This window comes from Poecilia reticulata, linkage group LG1, assembly GCF_000633615.1.
Source record: "Poecilia reticulata strain Guanapo linkage group LG1, Guppy_female_1.0+MT, whole genome shotgun sequence".
Classification (NCBI taxonomy): Eukaryota; Metazoa; Chordata; class Actinopteri; order Cyprinodontiformes; family Poeciliidae; genus Poecilia; species Poecilia reticulata.
Window position 1 is genome coordinate 22,790,964 of NC_024331.1, and position 18,872 is coordinate 22,809,835.

General features: G+C 39.8%; 1 protein-coding gene and 1 long non-coding RNA gene across 6 annotated transcripts in view; one reads left to right on the top strand and one right to left on the bottom strand.

Annotated features, from left to right (window-relative positions):
* The window catches only part of grin2bb (glutamate receptor, ionotropic, N-methyl D-aspartate 2B, genome duplicate b), a 130,827-nt gene extending 116,136 nt beyond the window's left edge, over positions 1 to 14,691 (top strand). For 3 of the 5 annotated variants that reach the window (XM_008416111.2, XM_008416129.2, XM_008416137.2), the window contains exons 15-16: positions 3,381 to 3,619; positions 6,962 to 14,691. In XM_008416111.2, coding sequence (XP_008414333.1) covers positions 3,381 to 3,619; positions 6,962 to 9,343 — 2,621 coding nt within the window. In that variant the 3' untranslated portion in view covers positions 9,344 to 14,691. The remainder of the gene's footprint in view (positions 1 to 3,380; positions 3,620 to 6,961) is intronic. The other 2 variants (XM_008416156.2, XM_008416166.2) reach the window with 2 other exon arrangements.
* LOC108166339 (uncharacterized) lies at positions 10,150 to 18,872 on the bottom strand. The gene is made up of 2 exons (XR_001776664.1): positions 17,432 to 18,872; positions 10,150 to 17,305 (listed from the first exon to the last, which is right to left on the bottom strand). It is a non-coding gene; the product is annotated as an uncharacterized LOC108166339 (long non-coding RNA).

The window sequence follows — 18,872 nt, forward strand, 5'->3', positions numbered from 1 at the left end:
TTTATTTTTCCCTGACTTCTTGGTGTTCAGTAATCCACGAGTTATTAAACCTCACATGAGGTTAATGGGTGTGTAATAAAAAAAAAGAAGCCTAAGAAGTGGGTGACAAACGCACGGTAAAGTCTTGTAACCATGATCTAACAGGTGTTCTAGAAGTTTGAATCATCATTCTTGATTTTCCTAATCTGAATCTTATCAGTATGGTCTTAATCGTCTTTGACTATTTACCTTCACAAATGGCAAACGTTTAATTGTGTAAGATTTTGTTTTCATTAAAATACGTAGACACATTTGGAATTGAGGTCACACAAAACATCTCGTGTTCTAGCCATTTTATACAACTGGCACGCTTGTGTTATGCTTATTTGTCCATGTTAAAGATAGACCTGTTGGTCCTTTGTTACTCTTGTCTACCTTTCTTTGAAGCAGCAACAAAATGGACTCCATTGTTGTTGTTTCTTTGAACTAGCAGCCCAGGTAGTTGAACAATTGTATGTGTGAAAGGCTGACACAGCATGTGTAGAAAGGGCACAGCTATGTACCTGCTATTTTCTTTCTCATGATGGCTTTACTCAGCTCAACCTTTTCTGGCTCTCTGTTGTGGATGTTATTTGACTTAATCAATCCCTCCAGGATGTTTCAGTGTTTTTTTTTTGTTTGTTTTTTTGTGTGATTGTTGCTGCAATTGTGGCAATTGTCATGCATGTTTTTAATAATGGAATAACACCATAACATGGCATACAGCTCAAAAAAGTCATTTTTACATAATACCACCCCTTTTTAAACGTGTTATCAGCTGGTGTTTTGGCAGCATTTTAAAATGTTGTCTCTCAGGAGAGGTTTAACAGAAAAGAAACAAATGTTCCACGAGTGAACTTTTGCCCTCTGAGAATCCAGCAAACCATTCATGTCTTGCTGCTTACTTCCTGTCACATCTCATGCGGAGCAGCATGCTGACGCGCACACACTCGTTCAAAGACGGTGGCCTTCAAGGTGCTATCACTTTCCATTGTGTCCTGTGTGATGGATAAATAGGTCAGCACAGGGAACACATTCACCATGGATTAGATCTCTTAGCGTCACACTGACTCAGACTTTTACACAGATTGTTTGAAACTGTGTCGCGTGCATGCATGCAACGTGTTTGTTACATAAATAACTGCATTTGTGCACTACTCTTTCTTAATTTTTTTTGTTTGCCTTGTACATAAGGCTAACTATTCTGACATTACCTCATTACTTCATATGGGTTGTTTGGATGTCAGGATACATACAGCAATCCAGGTTAGGAGATCAGACTCATCGATGTTTGCTCACATCTGTCGAGTCCCGTTTTTGTCTTGGTGAGAGCTTCATGTCTGTGTGTGCACAGGCAGGGTTTTAGCAGCGTCCTCACAACAACACTCTGAGAACAATTTTACCTGAGAAAATGTAAATTAAGAACAAAAAGAAGAGGGGTTTGTTGGTGGAGATGGATGAGCTGGATAGTACAAGAAAAGAGAGTAATTCATAGGCGATTAAATTGATTTTAATTCTGACGGATTATTACTTTATGAAATGCGTAGTCAGCTCCTTCCGTGTTTGGTTTACATCGCTTGGCGTAAAACAAAGACATATTGTCCAGATGGCGTAACTGCAAGCATCTATTTGGAGAGAATATCTCTTTGTCTAAGCCTGCTGCAGGCCGAACCGGTTAATTCCTGTTCTGCGTTTTATTTGAAATCTCTAATTTCGTTTTAATTTATTTTATAAAATGGATGTCAACAAAAATACTTTGCTGTATAGATATGACTCAAGTCACGCATAAATTGCAAAAAAATACTTCGACGGTCGAAGACGTTCAGTCTGAACTATGGACTCAGTTCAAAGTCAATGCCTCTTCATAAACAATCTCTCTCATGAAATCAGCAGTGAAAGTAAGTTCAAAGGTGTAGATTATGTGAATAAGTGCTTAATTTTGTAAGTGCACATTCAGAATTTTCATGGGGTAAAAATGTATTACCTTATTCATTTTCAAAATGATTCACAAACTTTTTTTTCATATTTAATTGAACCTGAAGCAAAAGATGTCGATCTTAGAGGTTCGTTTGTGAAAATAAACTGAAGGATAATGATGTATATCATAGCTTGTAACATTTCTTTTCATGTCATTGGGGTTTGGGAGAAAAAAAGACTTTATTAATAATAATAATAATAATAATAATAATAATTAATAATAATAATTAATTTAATTTGTACCGCACTTTTCATTAGAAAAAATCTCAAAGTGCTACACAGTGCAACTAAAATCGTAGATAAAATCAACATCATGTGGAGGCAGAATAGGCTTGCTTAAATAAAAAAGTCTTTAAGCCTCTTTTGAAGTCAACCAGTGGTTGTGGAGCTCTCAAATAATCCGGGTAGAGAGTTCCAGAGACGGGGGGCAGCCACAGCAAATGCCCGATCTCCCATGGTCCTTAATCTGGATCGAGGAAGGTGGAGGAAGTTGCAGGCTTGTGATCGTAGAGATCTGGTGGATGAATGTGGAATGAGAAGGTCCTTCAGATAATCCGGTGAAGTTCTGTTTAAATATTGATGGGTAATGAGGGCGAGTTTATACTGAATTCTGTAGGTGACAGGAAGCCAATGAAGGTCATGCAGAATCGGTGTAATATGGTCAGATTTACGGGCCCTCAAAAGAATCCTGGCTGCGCTGTTTTGAATGTATTGAAGCTTCTGAAGATGTTTTTTATGGATTCCAATGAACAGAGAGTTGCAGTAGTCGAGCCTGGAGGAGACAAAGGCATGGACGAGAGTCTCGGCATCAGAGAAAGAGAGAGWTGGACGAATTTTGGAGATATTACGAAGATGAAAGAAACAGRTTTTAAAYARAYGCTTAATRTGATTTTCAAATGTAAGATGAGAATCCATTCTAACTCCAAGATTTGTAACTGTGGTGGAAAGGGGGATGTCTTGTCCAGAAAAGAAAATAGTCGTCAAAGTTGAAGATTGAACCTGGTGAGGTGTTCCGATCAATATGGCCTCAGTTTTGGAAAGTTCTGATTCATCCACGTCCTTATCTCTGGTGAAAAATGGTGGTGATGATGCTCCAGTTCTAATGTACCCTAGACATCAATCTGGGCATAAAGATCAGACCTTGTAAAGATCTCTGTTAAAATCTGCTGGTTACTGAAATGTTTGACAAAAATGTTCAAGCCTTTCAAAAGTGATTATTAATGGTAAGGCTCCTCTGGGCATTCAGAAATAGTAATTCAAAATGACATTTGTTCCATGTATGTAAGTATGCATTGTCCAGTTCTTTCTTCTCTTAAGAGACAAACTGAATAAAATTTGTCTATCACATGATCCCCATGACGATTGCTGTGTGACTATATTTCCAGGTGACATGGAGGAGTTCGAGGCCTTATGGCTGACAGGAATCTGTCACAACGAGAAGAACGAGGTGATGAGCAGCCAGCTGGACGTAGACAACATGGCGGGGGTCTTCTACATGCTCGGGGCTGCCATGGTCCTGTCACTGATCACCTTCATCTGTGAACATTTGTTCTACTGGCAGCTGCGTTTCTGCTTCATGGGCGTGTGCTCGGGGAAGCCCGGGGTCACGTTCTCCATCAGCAGAGTGAGTGTTCCCAGGTTTTATTTTAGCTCTGACCTTTGTCCTCCTGACAGAAAGATCACAAGACCGGCTGTTTTGAAGCCACCGGCACTGGTTGAAGTGTATCAAGTCAGTCAGGTGGATGTGATGACTCATCTGGTTTACCTGTAGCTTTTACTAGTCTAGACAACTAAAAATACACAATATGTATCCTTCACTTCACATAAAAGCCATTTCAAAATCTGAATTTGCTATTAATAGGTGAGCTGGTGCTTTGGCACTTCTGGTAAAGATGTAAAACAAGCCTTAAAGTTTTTACTGCAGTGACATGATCTCCAGATTAAGAATAAAAAAAAAATTACTTTTCTTTTCAGTGGGAAGAAATAATTGTGCTTAACAAATAGAAAAGACAAACAAACTTTATAATGTGTCGCCAAATAATTAAGGTAGACATAATAAATATCCAGAGTGTGAGAAACATCAGATGTGAAGCAGAAACAAAGTTTGGCTTCGTCTCATCTACTCAAATTAAATGCTAGATTTTCTAAATTGTTTGGTATGAGATTTTGAGATTTAAGATTTCACACATCTCTAAGTAGAGTTGTGGGGAAGACTGCTTTCTAGCACAACATATATACTAAATTGAGATATATGCTAAATTGAGGTACATACACACTTTGCTATCTTAGAACTCTGTATCTATAAGAGCAGTCAGTGGAAATGAAGACGAATTACGAACTCTATGATCCATTTTAGCCTGTCACAATCCAACCACGCCCCACCTGTGTTTATTTAGTTAAAGCAGGCGTTGCAGCTGTCCGTGAGACCACAGCCCTAACACAGGTCACACAAGGTGACAAGAAGGCATCACAGGTCCAGCCTCAAAGCGTTTGGTGAAAAGTAGTGAATAGTTAGCTGAGACGAAAAGGAGCTTTAGAGAAGAAAACATTTTAGTCCTTGCCAAGTTCACACAAGTAAATTAGATCCATATAAATAATCCTTCTATTGTACTTGATTTGCATAATGTTACCTTTCAGGGGGCAGAAAATTGCTTTGTGCAAATGATTCATAGCTAGTTACTGGAATAAAGGCCACCAGTATTTATGTGTTAAGAAGCAAGGCCTTTCTAATTGTAATGTCATTTAGTTTACACCCACACTGACTAAGGTGAAGGACCCCAGACAGAGATTGGTTTGAAAAACATGAGAAACTGGTTTTGCTTGATGAACTACTTCCTTCTCAATCAAAGACACAGTTCAGAAAGGGCAACCTATTACGGTTGTTTCAGGACACATTTGCTAAAGACTGACGCAGCGTTCTAAGATTGTGAAACATCTACGATAGTTTAAATGCAGTTTGTTTTACTGGAACGCATGAGCAAGTAGCACGGCAGCGAAAAGCTATCGACACCGGCCGAGTTAAAGAGATCAGGTAATGGAAGAAGGGATAAGCAATCACGTGGGTGACAGAAAAATGGGAAAGGTGAGAAGTACCAACAAAGAAGTGTGCTCACGACCTCGGTCCCGTTACTTTTCAGCCAGAGAAGCAGCAGATGAAGAGAGATAAAGACAGACAGCCCCATTGGAGCAGCTGTCGCTCATCAATGCACCCTGAAAGCAAGATTAAAAAAAATAAAAAATACAAAGGGGGGGATCAAGCCAAGAGAGAAAAGAGGGTTGATGGTTAACAATTATGAATGCGGCTCAGTGACGTGGAAAGTGACTAAGAGACAGACAAAAACTGTTTCTGACAAGTCGACGCCTTCGAGGAGCGTTGGCCAGCACACTCGCTGGTGGGCAGTGTGTCGTCAACCTTTCAGATTTGACTGTCGCCTTGACCAGATTCTCGCAGCCTGTATTTGAAGAACATGTTTGCTTGACCCAACACCAAACTAACCATTTCACCATTCATCAAAAGCCAAACACACACTTTTTTTCGACAATGGCAGATTACATCTATCAGACATAATATCATAACCACTTTCCTGGCAGTGTGTTGGGGACCCCTGTTACTGCCAAAATGGCTAACCTTTTGAGATGTGGACTCTACTAGACCTTGGAAGGTGTGCTGTAGTATCTTGCACACATGCATGTTAGCAACAGATCCTTTAATTTAGGCGTCTCAAACTCGAGGCCGTAAAAGTCCGTTTCCCAGCAGCTTTTAGACATGTCTCTCTGTTGCAGTCAAATTAAATAATTAGGTCACCGGCAGGGCTCTAATCAATTGCTTGAGTTTGATCGAGTGAGCCAGTTACACATCTAATTGTTACAGGACACCGGCAACATTTACCAGCAGTGGACTGGAGTTTAAGATGCCTCCTTTAAAAACCTGTAGGGCGATATTCACTTGTTCCCACAGACACTCAATTGGATAAAGATGTGGAGGTTTCAGAATTCAAGTTGATACCTCAAAATTGTTGTGGTCCTAAAAATTATTCTTGAACTAATTCAGGTTTCTGGCATGGTGCATTGTGCTCTGGAAAAACAGAACAGACATAATGTAAAGCTGTGTGCATGAAAGGCTGCGTATAGTGTTTAACATTGTACTTGCCCTTTCGCCACTCTGTCTTTGGTTCACGACTGTTTCTTCCTTTGACTGTTTTCATAGACACTGATCACTGCAGACCTCTAGGCATATTATATGGCCCTTGTAAAGCTCTTTTACATTTTTACACTTCCTCATCTTTCCTCCTTCTGAAGGATCAAATTTGAAGGCAAAATGTTTAGTCACCATTGAATGTAATAGTTTGCAAATCCTGTTGTTTCGTTCAGTGGTCATAATGTTATGTGTCATTTGTTTATACAGACGTTAAGTAACCAGTTTCTCACATATAAAGAAGGTTAGAAGTGGCTCCCTGGCAGTGATTTATTTTACAGTTTAGTGTAGGGGAACATGCAGAACTCTTGTGTAGCAGCGATGTACTATGAATTCAGATTACATTGATTAATCCTATTGATTTGTGGTCAAAACCACAAGATTAGTGCTTCTTGTGTGGCTTCAATCAAGACACTGATCTGCTCAGTGAATACCTGGTTTCTTATATGTTCCTGAGCTGAGCCAGTCCATATTGTTCCCCAGAGATGATTCATTCATGAACTTAGATCCTATAACTGTTTAATAGAGTAAACATACTCATAGTCACAGAGAAGATGGCAATGCATTAACTTCTCTTGTTTCTGTTTGCCTCTGTCTGGTGTTTGTGATGCTCTCTCTCTCTTTCTGTTAAAACCCTTTCTGGTTCTGTCTATTTCAACGCATTTTAATGTTTCCTTTCATACCTTGCCTCACACTCTCTTTTTTCCCCCTATGGTCTGTCTCACCCTGTCTTTCTCTCTACCCTTTTTTTCTTCCATTTTCACTCTCCAGGGTATCTACAGCTGCATCCATGGGGTACAAATCGAGGAAAACAAGTCAACCATTGACTCACCATCTTCTACCATAAAGAAGAACATGAACAACACCCACTCCAACATCCTACGGTTACTTCGAACTGCTAAGGACATGACTGCAGTCCCAGGCGTCAATGGCTCTCCACATGCAGCCCTAGAGTATAGCCACAGTAGCCGTGAAGCGGCCATCTATGATATCCAGAAGCACCGGCACAGCCTGGTGGGTCACCCTGCAGATTGTAAGTCTGCTCCGCCCTATCTTCCAGAGGATCCCATGTTCAGTGATTATATCAGCGAGGTGGAGAGGACTTTTGGCAACTTGCCCCTGAAGGACAGCAACCTCTACCAGGAGCATTACCGGCACCACCACCCGGCCTCGGCTCTGGGTATGTCCGGCCCCCCACCCAATAGGCCGCGTAGCTTAGGCAGCGCTAGCTCGTTGGAAGGTGGCATGTTCGATGCTGACAGTTTGGGGGGAGGGGTAGCGCCCATTTTCACCACCCAGCCCCGCCCCTCAATGACTCACAGGAATACAAGTAAATTTGACCTGATTGCAGGCCACACCGCTGCAGATACCAATCAGGGTGGGTTCAAAGGAAGCAATGTTTACGGGAGGTTTTCTTTCAAAGGAGGAGCATCCAGCACTGGGCTCATCGGGGGACACGACAGGTACTGTGGCGGGGGAGGGGGAGGCTCAGGGGGTGACGATGGGAACATTCGCTCTGATGTGTCGGATATCTCCACGCACACTGTTACCTATGGAAACCTGGAGGGCAGCACCAAGAGGCGTAAGCAGTACAGGGACAGCCTGAAAAAGAGGCCAGCCTCCGCGAAGGTCAGACGGGAGCAGGACGAGATAGAGCTGAACGCCTTCAGGAAGAGACCCCACCACCACACCGTCCACCACCACTTCCCCCATGGGCCTCTGGCACACCGCCCGGTCTCACCTCCCCTGGAGCGGAAGAGGGGAGGAGGAACGGGTAATTCTTCACCTTACATATTCCGCAAAGACAAAGACAACCTGAGGGATTTCTATGCGGACCAGTTCCGCTCCAAGGAGGGCAAGGCCAAGTGGGAGCAAGAGGGTGGAAGTGGAGGAAGCGGTGCAGGCGGTGGTAGTGGTGGTGGTATCTGTAAAAGCTTAGTGCCTGTGGAAGACTTCCTCAAAGGTAAAGGGAAGAAAACAGAGTGCAAAGGTGGGATTGGTGGAATGTCAGCAGGGCAACAGGCTCATACTTGCTGGGAGAAAGGAGTTTCTGGCCTTGGAGGGGGAGGTATAGCAGGGGGTGACTGGGAGTGTCGTAACTGCCACACTGTGTGTCATCACAGTGGAGGAGGAGGCAGCACGTGCTCAGCTAGCGGAGTTGGGGGGAGTGGCAGTCGCCCCAGCTCTGCTACGCTCTGCAAACGCTGTGATTCCTGCAAGATACAGCCAAGCAACCTTTACAACATCAGTGAGGATAACAACATGATTTTTAGTGGTCTGAAGAGCAGCATAGGACCTAGTCAGACCCAGACTCATACACAGCGCAGGAAACTAGGGCCAGGGGGGAAGGTGTTACGGAGGCAGCACTCTTACGATACATTTGTAGATCTGCAGAGAGAGGGAGCTGGTCGCATGGGTGGGGTTGGAGGAGGTATTGGTGGGCAGTTTGTTCAGCCCCGAAGTGTGAGTTTGAAAGAAAAAGACCGTTACATGGAGGGCCCCAGTCCCTATGCACACATGTTTGAGAGGTATTCGGGTGAAAGGGAATCTCCCATGTTTGGAGGAATAGGAGGGGATAGAGCAGCAGGAGGGTCCTCCTTCAGTTTGTACCGTGGAGGAGAAGGTGGGTTGCATCGACGTTCAGTGGGGGAGAGAGACCTGAGGGACAGAGACAGAAGTATGATGGGAGGAGGGGGCTGTGGTGGTGGTGGTGGTAACAGAGGGGCTGGGACTTACTCCTTGTCTAAATCTCTCTACCCAGATAAGGTGAACCAGAACCCCTTCATCCCAACCTTCGGTGACGACCAGTGTCTATTACACGGTGCCAAACCGTACTACATCAAAAAGCCACAGACGCAGCAGCAGCAACTTCTCAACAACAGCCGAGGAGGAGGGGACTTCCGCAGCTCCATGGGAGCGACTTCCTATTTGCCCGCGTCCGCCACAGCTGGGGTGATGTCCAATGTGGCCACAAGGTACCCCAATGAGCTGTGCCTGGGTGGGGTGGGAGGACCCATGGGGAACCACCACGGGGCCAACAAACTGCTGCCCGGAGGCAGGGACACGTTAGGTCTGGGACAGGGACAGAGACCCTTCAATGGTGCCAATGGACATGTTTATGAAAAGCTCTCGAGCATTGAGTCAGATGTCTGAGACTGGTCAGAGGAAGAAAGGGAGAGATAGAGAAGATGAAGTGGGTGAAGAAAAGAGTGGAAGAGGACAAAAACTAATGACTTCTCTGTGTGAAGAGAATGAGGGTACACAACAGTGTGTGTGTTGTTCTCGGTCTTCTAAAAGGAGAGGTTCTGGACAAAACACAGGGGCCTCTGCCACATAAGGTTTGGCAAAGTTCAAAGTGAGAGAAGTTTTTAATGAGACGAAAGGATTCTGGTGCTGCTCCAACGCTTGAGCGATCTGAAGGGAAGGGAAGGGAGGGTTGGAGGGAGTGGGAAAAGGTGAGATCAATTCTCCAGTCTCTGCTCTCCTCACATCCTTACGGTCTTTCCCTCCTTCCTGCAGTCTGTCCAAACATTTTGTTTAGCAACGGATATACAATCATGAATGAGAAATCTACACTTCTGCCGAAGTAACAGGGTAAACTAACAATAATTGTATTGATGATGTTAATAATATTATTGAATATTATTCTAGTGTTTAATGATGATGATCAGTTTGGATTGTTTTATAATATTATTATTATTATTATTCTTATCATTATTTGATTTATTTAAATAGTTCATGTTATATATTTGTATGATCTTAATTCGTTCTTAGTTCGCCAACATTACAGGAGGCTGGGCAACCAGTTCACCGATATTTGTTGGTTTTCTGTATCTTCTTTCCTATAAATTCTTCATGTTTTACTTTTTTAACTTTTCTTACTTTGACTGCAGTGAATTGTATGTAAGAGGCATGATAAGCTGAGAGCATTAAATGTACTTTTAAATTTGTGATTTTTATTTTTTTTTTTTTTTCAACTGCAGAAGCAACATCATCATACTGATTTGCGGTTTTTGTTACTTGCTTCGCCAGTACCAAAAGGGTTTCTCAATTTGCGCTGGATGTGCCTTAATGGGACTTACACTGATTTTCTATCCATTTTCTTTTGATAGGAAGATCCTCTCGCAATCAGTCAACTGATTTGGGAGCAAAGACACACGAGAAAACCATTCAATATTATAGTTTTAGTTTCATCTGGTGCCATTAAACTAAGCTTGCAATGAACAAATTGAAAGACACCATGGGCATTAGATCAAGAGGAAATATATTTACAACATTCCTTTATTTTTAACGTTAACATAACTATGGGAGGCTTATTTTATTTAAATAATGTATTGATCCCAAGCTCCTTATACGAAATGATAAAGAAACTACCAACGCCAATATAATCTTGATCCGCTTTATGGAAAACCACAGAGATCTAGCATTACATATTGTTTTTAATACCTTGCAAAAAAAATATTGTTACACATTTATTTTAAGTAAAATCAGAAATACTTAGTTGCAATGTCTCATTGAAGTTGCAATGACACATTGCAACTTCAGAGTACATAAAGATAACGAGGCTACTACAGCCAAATGCCAGTATGGGAATAAAGGCTGGAAAGAGTGAGACAACAGTCCTTCTGGTTCTTTCTGAAGATAGTAAAATGACTCGTCCAGCACCTCTGAAGTCTACTAATTAGTACTGAATAAGATAGTTTTGTTTGCAAGTTAAAAAAAGAGCAAAAATATTGCTGCCTATATGTCAAGTATATATAAGCAGTGATCCAAATGTAAGTTGTGTAATTGAAAAACAGATGAGCAAACATTGTGATTTGTCCTGTGCTGGGAGAGGGGGACTTCAACACCACTGACTCTTTAAGAAAATGACTGCTTTATTAGTCCCCAATTCTTGAAGATAATGGTAAAAAATAGACCATAGCTGTTCCCTCAGTCGGTGTCTGCAAAGTGTTTACTTTTGCAGATGAAACAATCAAATTGTTGTCATTTTCTAGGCTCTAGTTTTTATAATGCTTTTACCCGCCAATACCAATTTTGACTCATTCCAATTTCTCTGTAAGAGCTCTAATATAAAATATCTGAAATGTGTCTTTAGGTTTTACTCAGTTTGAAACCTAATGAAAAAATAAACAAAAAAAAAAAAACAGAAAAATATTTCAAGCACTAAAAATCTGCTACAATTAGTCTTTTTTTATTAGCGTGATTATATGAAAAATAGGTTACCCTAAATTATTTTAAGAGTCTTGTGTGGCTTCAGTGCCAGAGGTTGCAGAAGCCATGTGGCTGGTCGTGTCACTTTGTGCAGCAGCTCTTGTCTAACAGTGTCTGTCAGGACTGTGAGTTATTTGGGGTTTATTCTGGGGTCGTAATTTCTTGTGCTTCACAAATTATGACCAAAATTGGAATCAGAAACACAATCAATGGGAATGTGGTGTAGAATAAAATCCTCAAAAAAAAAAAGCAATTAGGGTATGTGAGGAGTGAGCAGGTTTGTGATTTTTTATTTTTATACTTTTTATAATGTTTACAAGTTATTTAACCAAAGGAGAAATAAACTGGTAAGCATTGGCTTGTAACATGGAATTAGGTTAGGACCACTGGCAATGAGTGGGTACAAAACAAGGGTAAGAGTTACTGTTGTGTTAAATTAACCTTAGAGTCATTTCTAGTTGAAATAAAACATCTGTTACACAATTGTTGACCCACTCTATACTGGATTACATAGTTAGTGTGAGGACAAATCGAACATTGTCTGGAAAAGTGGAAAAGTGTAAGTCCTGTAAAGATGCCACCTTTAACAAAAGTGATACAAGGCCGCACAGAAGACAAGAGTCAGAGTCAGAAAGCTTACTGAGAAGGCTCAGTAAACTGAGCCTTACTGAGAAGGCTCAGTAAACTGAGCCTTACTGAGAAGGCTCAGTAAGCTGAGCCTTACTGAGAAGGCTCAGTAAGCTTTCTGGGGAAAAACAAGGACTTTTTCTGTAATAGCAGACAGAACTGTAGACATAAACCATAAGAAACAAAACAGCTGCCTGACAGTCTGTTTCAAATCAGCATGGAATCCATTAAGGTTTTATTTCCTTTTCTGATTTGAGAAACATCTACTTAAAAGGGACAACGTGTAAGTAATTAACAAGTTGCTAGCAGCATTATCAGAGGTCGGCAAATCACTGTACACGCATTGAATACAAAAATAAGTTGCAGAAAAGTTTTTACTGTACGATCAGAGGTGCAAAAATGTCACGCCTTGTGATGGGCTTGCAGTCCGTCTGCATATATACTATTCCCTTGCTCAGATGTAATCTTTCAGACTCAAACTCTCAGAGATCTCAGTGCTTTAAAAAGAAAAAAAAAACTTCACTATGAATTTATGTCATTCCTGTTGGAAACAGGCTTTAAATATGGAAAACTGCAAAAAAAAAAAAAAAACAGACTGAATGGATGGATATATAAATATTTCTCCATACATATTTTTTAAACACGTATCCAGATTTTAAAGATACTATAGTGAAAAGTCATTTTTCAGACTAAATAGAAACTCTGTAGACTTAAACTGAAACTTTGCAATAACTGTCCAAAAAGTACCCAAATGCTGATAAGATCTGTTTTTATCTATTAAACATTGAAGTGCTTTATAGTCCAATGCCACTGGAAGGAAAAAACAAACAGGAAAAATCACAACTTGCTTACTAAAATATAGTATATAGCTCGCAGACATTTTGATACCTTTTAGACTGAGCCTGACTCGCTGTTTTTGTGCTTTTTACAGTCTTTATTTCAAATAAGCACATAAAAAAAAACTATAATCAGTTTCTGAATTAACTGCAGGCAATAGATTATGCCCACAAATACAAAAATGCACTGCTTGTTCAAAGTTGTGGGTCCAATATTTTTAGCTACCAAAATATAAAAAGCTATAGCCTTAAACCGTCCTTTGCTGAACTGTAAAGCTGTCACATATTTAGACTTTGAGAAAGGATGAATTTTGGCTTCAAATCCAAGCCAAAATTGGCTTGGATTTGAAAGTCAACAAAAAGTCATCTGTTGACTTTTTGGGGAGAATATGAGAATGAGTTATATAAACTTTTTGTATAAAAGGAAAAAAAAAAAAACGGTATGGCTTTTAGGATTTTGACACCTACCAAATCTACAATTGCCAAATTACTAACAATTAGAGAAAAATAAATACATATTTTCAGTCTCCTTTTGCCATTTAGCATGCAGATTCAGTCATTTTACCCGCTCTAGATCTAATACAGAACCACAATGTGACTGAATGATATTAACTTGTAAAGCCCACTCAGAACCTTTCTAGACTTTTCTTCTCTTTGGCTGACAAGTCAGTATGTATGATACTTAAGGTCTCTAGTGTTTGTATGGGTTTGCATGTATGTGTTTCTTTTTCTTATTTCATTCTGATGCCGATGATCCGTGCAGTTCTGTAGATGTGTGTGAGTGTTTGATTTTATTTTTCTTTCAAGAGAAAACACCAATCCAAGACTGAAATTCATGCTGAAGTGCATACAAATATGGCTGAATTAATTGAAACATTTTTTATGAAAAAGGTCATATTGTGGTGATTTAAATACCAGTTTTCTTGACTGTTTCACACTTTTCTTCAAAGCTGAGGTCTTGGTTTGATTCTTTGTCACTAAGAAAGTGGCTCTTTTTCATAACCTCTGCTTATTTTTTGTTTTTTGCTTTTCTCCCTTTTTTAAAAAAAGCTAAAAAAAAAACCTCATTATTTGTTATTGTATGTGCCTGAATACATACGCTTGATTACCTCTGTGTGTGCTCATATGGAAGAGAGGCAGAGTGAGTGAGACCACTGTTTGTTGTACATGTACAATAAAATGAGATGTAAATATCTTACCTCACATTCATGAACTTTTGATAATAACTGTAAAGAAAATGAACAGAGTACATCTATTTGGGATAAATCTTTGATTAGTCAACATCCCTTCAACAAAAGTGCTTTTGTAACGACTTCAGGCCAGGAATTGTGCAATGATTTATTATTACACTTAGTGCACATATTTAATGAGTGAAGGTCTGTGTTTTCATTTTGTTCTTGATTTGGTCTTTAAAAAAAGGATGTTTTTCTCAAAGAAAAAAAAATGTACAGGACCTTCATTTATTGGTAAACAGAAAGCACAATTGACATTTTTACAGAGCCGTTCTATTTTCCCCTCTTTGTCTTAAAAAAGAAAAGTCTTTGTTTTTTTTTGTGTGTTTTGCTGCAGAGGATCGAACTTCATCCCTGAGCTGTACAGATTGTGAAAAGTGTACATACAAGAAAACTCTAGTTCATCCTTGCATTCTTTTGTATGGAGAGATATTACTTGTGTGAAGAGAGTATTTCAGATTTGATTGAATATTTAGTAATATTGAAAACGAGATTAAACACAGTCAATGTGAAAATAAGTGCTGAGAAATATTATTCTTCTGTCTCTTTGGAATAAAGGTGTTGAGTATTAATAAAAAATAAGAAATCTCAACTGAGTCGCCTTTTCATTGTTTTGATCATGTGTAATATTGTTCAAACCTTCATATAACTTGTAAATCGCAAACAAATAAAATGTTATTTGTACCATTTTTCATACTGTGAAACTGAAATGAAATGTTTATGTGGTTTTGTAAAATTACATGTGTGTATATATTTTTTAACAGAAAATACTGTAAAAAAAATGTTTGCAGTTCACTTACAGTTCTGGGGCAGTTTATATAAAATCAGACTTATATTGGGATTGGAAGGATTTATTGCACTGTTTTTCTTGTGATGGAATGATTTTTGCAATGTTTTCTTACAGGGAAGAGTTGGATGCTAGTGTTTAAATTCATTGTGGATTTTCTTTAAGGCTAAAAGTATCAATATAACCACAAATATACACGTACCCCACTATTACTTAGATAAAAGTCCTTCAGCAAACTGCAGAAAAACCATGAGCTTTTTGCCAATATTCTGGCTGAATTTGACCACTCTTTTCATCAGATATGGTTGAGATTGTTCGAGATGTTTCATGGTCTCCCACAGCTCATAAATGTTCAATATCTTTCCAGAAGCTTGATCTACCCCAAACACAGTTTCTTTTTGTTGGGTTTGCTGTGTCTAGAAAAAAAACAAAAACGAAGTTGTTGCTTTGAGCTAAAGTTAAAAATGTTGGATGTAATCTTACTTTTTTATTATTCCATCCACTTTTAACAAAGTAAAAGCAAAGACCCTTAGCATGGTGCTGCCACCACCATGCAAACCAGTTGCCACAGTTTTCATGGGCCTAAAAAATAAGCCTTGTCTTGACTCCTCTGAACATGTTGGTGATTGCTGGAGCCAAACAGCTCAAGATTTGTCTGTTCTGAGCAAAACTCTTTCCTGAAGAAGCATTTGGCTTCTTGTGTCTGCAGCTTCAAGCTTTTAATTGTGCTCACGTTGGAGCAAACCCTTCAAAGTAAATCTTATGTCAGATCTATTCCACTGTTGATACTGGTGTTCCAGCAGGACCCAAAGGATGGCTTGAGCCTTGGTGGATCTTGAATACAGTACATTAACTAATCCCCTCCTCTCAAAGTGAAACATTCGCCACATTTAGGTGATCATAAACATCAAAACTTTGGGAAGGCTAACACTAAACTTCCTGAGTGGTCGACCTCAAGCACTGACCTCAACCATATTCAGAATGTATCCACTATGCTTCGAAGGGTGGACCTGTGCTATGAAACTGGCTAATTTACATTAGCTTAACTAATTCTAAAGGGAACAGAGGTTTTCAAACAGAGAGAATGATGCCAGAAGCTTGTTGAAATGTACCCAAAGTGTAAGTGACGGTTTTATTTCTATTTGAGCTTGTATGTAAAATGACCATCCAACAAAACCTTGGATGCTTTTAGGAAACTGCCAGCATTTTTATTCTGCCTTGATAGAATCCTGTTGAAGTGTGCAGGACCGTCATTGGTTTTTGTATTACGGAATACAGCAAATCTTTCCAATAAGTAATTATAGCCAGTTTTAGACATTTCACTTCCAAATTAGGAACCTTATTTTGATTCTATGACTAAAACCTTCCTTAAAACAAGAGATAAACTAGATAGTAGCATTTGCCGTTAATGAAACATTCACTGGTTCCATTAAAAACTTGTGTGGGTAATATGACTATTGATAAGTTGGACATTTCACTATCTGATTTCTAAAGGGAAATTTTCATTGCATTAGAAAAACAATCTTCTTTTCCTTCCTCAACTCTGTCTCAACTCGCTTCAGGATTTCATTTTGGGTTTGTTTGTGTGATTGAGTTGCCATTGTATTTGACAGACATTGAGGTCCAGAGTTTATTAGAAAGATTTTCCAGAACCACTCCAGAGTGCATGTGATGATTGCTTCAGGATTGTGGTTCCATGTGTTCAGACGGCGGGAAATGTTTTTGTTTTATAAGTGATTCGTTTTTGAGCCTTTAACTATGTTTCATTATAATCTCTGAATGTCTGTACTCTCAGCTAAACCTGGTAAATTGTTGGAACATGTGGCTGCCACCGTCAAGTCTGAACAGTCAGAAATCATTCAAATGTAACTATGTTTCTCAGCTTTAAAATCAGCTGGTACTGCATTATAAACACTAAGAGACATCACATACAGTGATTCAGATTTACTCTTTTGTAAAACAAAATAGTAATGTTTTGTCTTACAAAACATTACTTTAAATGTTTAAAAACTGATTTATTAAGAATTTGTAACTAGTTTTCCATAGATTTTTACTGAAAATTTAGTTTGAATAAATAAATCTAAAAGATGACGAGTATAAAAAAACCCAATGTCAATTACTTTGCACAAACACAATTGTTTGCTTAAATTTCTGCTGTACGCTTTCTGAGAGGAATGAGATAAAATGGTTTTAGTAAAATTTTCATTTTTACTAAAACCAGTAAAATGATTTTTTACTGGTTTTAGTAAAAATCATTTAAATCTTTAATTTAATAGATAAGCTGTTAGCTATTAGATTACAGCTAATAATATTTTGCTCTTTTAATGTTTCATTTGCTTCCCTCTGTCTGCTACACTAACCTGGACTCTCTTCTTGGAAGACTCTCCGACAACGGACAAGATGGTTTGGGTAAAAACACCTGAGGAAAAAAAAAGAGAGAGACCGAGCGAGCTAGTCGATCTGTTGAGGGAGAAGGAAAGTGATGCAAACTGAGCCGAGAAGCACAGATCAAAGCTCCCAAACCTCGCTCACTCCTCAGACTCACCCTTCACTGTGAAAGCCTTGTCCAGCAACAGGAGTTATTTAAAGAAACCAGCAGGTTGGATAAAAAGTACCAATGCCTTGCACAGAGATTGGGTGGGAGACTCCTTGACATCTGCAGTCCTGGGTGGTGACATAGAACAAGGTGGGGTGCTGGAGGAAAGCTGTTTTGATCTCTCTCGAAACTTTCATCTTCTTCTCAAAGGATGGAAGGAAAACAGTTTATTTTGCTCACTTGTTCGGCTCCTACGCGGAACCCAACAAGCTCGGGATGCAGCGAAACACATGTAACTACTTCTTGACAATTAACTGTTACCTAGCAACTGGCTCTTTTTCCCAGGGACGGGAGGGAGGAGGGATGAAGAAAGAGAGACAGGCAGCGAGAGAGAGTTATAGAGTATTCCCGCAGCATCCTCACTGGATCGGATGCAACAATGCATTGACAATACAGTACCGAAATGGAAAGAACAGCCTGAGCTCAACGCCCACACCGAGCAGCACGGAGGAAGGAGTGAGTGAGTAGAGGAGGGTCCGGAGGAGGGTGGGCGGGATATACAGCTTACAGTATGAAAGAAGACGCTGAAACGGCAAAGGACCAGGCCACACGGCGGAGAGGGTGACGGTCTGCAGGAGAGCAGCTTGTTGCTGTAGAAACACTTGGCAAAGTTTTAATGAAAGTGTAAACTTCAACGCCTGTGCCCGCAAACTTGTACACAGAAGCACACGGCATTGCCGTAAAGAAAGAGAATATTAAAGTTATGTTAGAAGATAATAACGCACCAGGAGGGTCACTTCTGACTTTGACAGCAAGTCCTCATCAAAAGGATCTGAGCAGGTGAGGGCTGACACCCTGTGGCAGAAACATCATCGGATTGTGGAGCCAGGCTGTTGTTTGGTGCTGGACGGTTAAGAGTGAGAGGTCAAAGGTCTCATTAGAATTTCACAAAGACCATGCTGGTTGGAACTATTTTGCCATCTGTTAAAATGTCGGTATAATCTGGGCAAAAGTGCCACAATTTAATCATCTAAATTATTCAATAATTATGTATGCAAGTCTTTAATGAAATAACATTTTAAATAAATATGTCATCTGACAGCTGTTTTTCCCTGTCTTTATGTTTGCCTGTTTCTCAGCTGGAATGGGAGTGGAAGTAGGTCTTGAATCAACCGTTAACTGGGAACACCTGAGCCCAGTGTTCCCAGTCTACTTAAACCTAGCTGCTGCTCAGACAGGTCCCTGCCTCTGCCACAGCAGGGTCTGAATAATTTTTTAAGTTTTTATCTTTAACCCCAGTATCTGATTTGATGCTACTAGTCAATGTATTGGTAATACATTGACTAGTATGAAAGGGGCAGGATATTATAAGATGTATCTTCTACCTGCTCCTTTTCGAACAGAAAATATAAAATTGCATGTCACATGGGCAAAATAATTTGTTTTACAT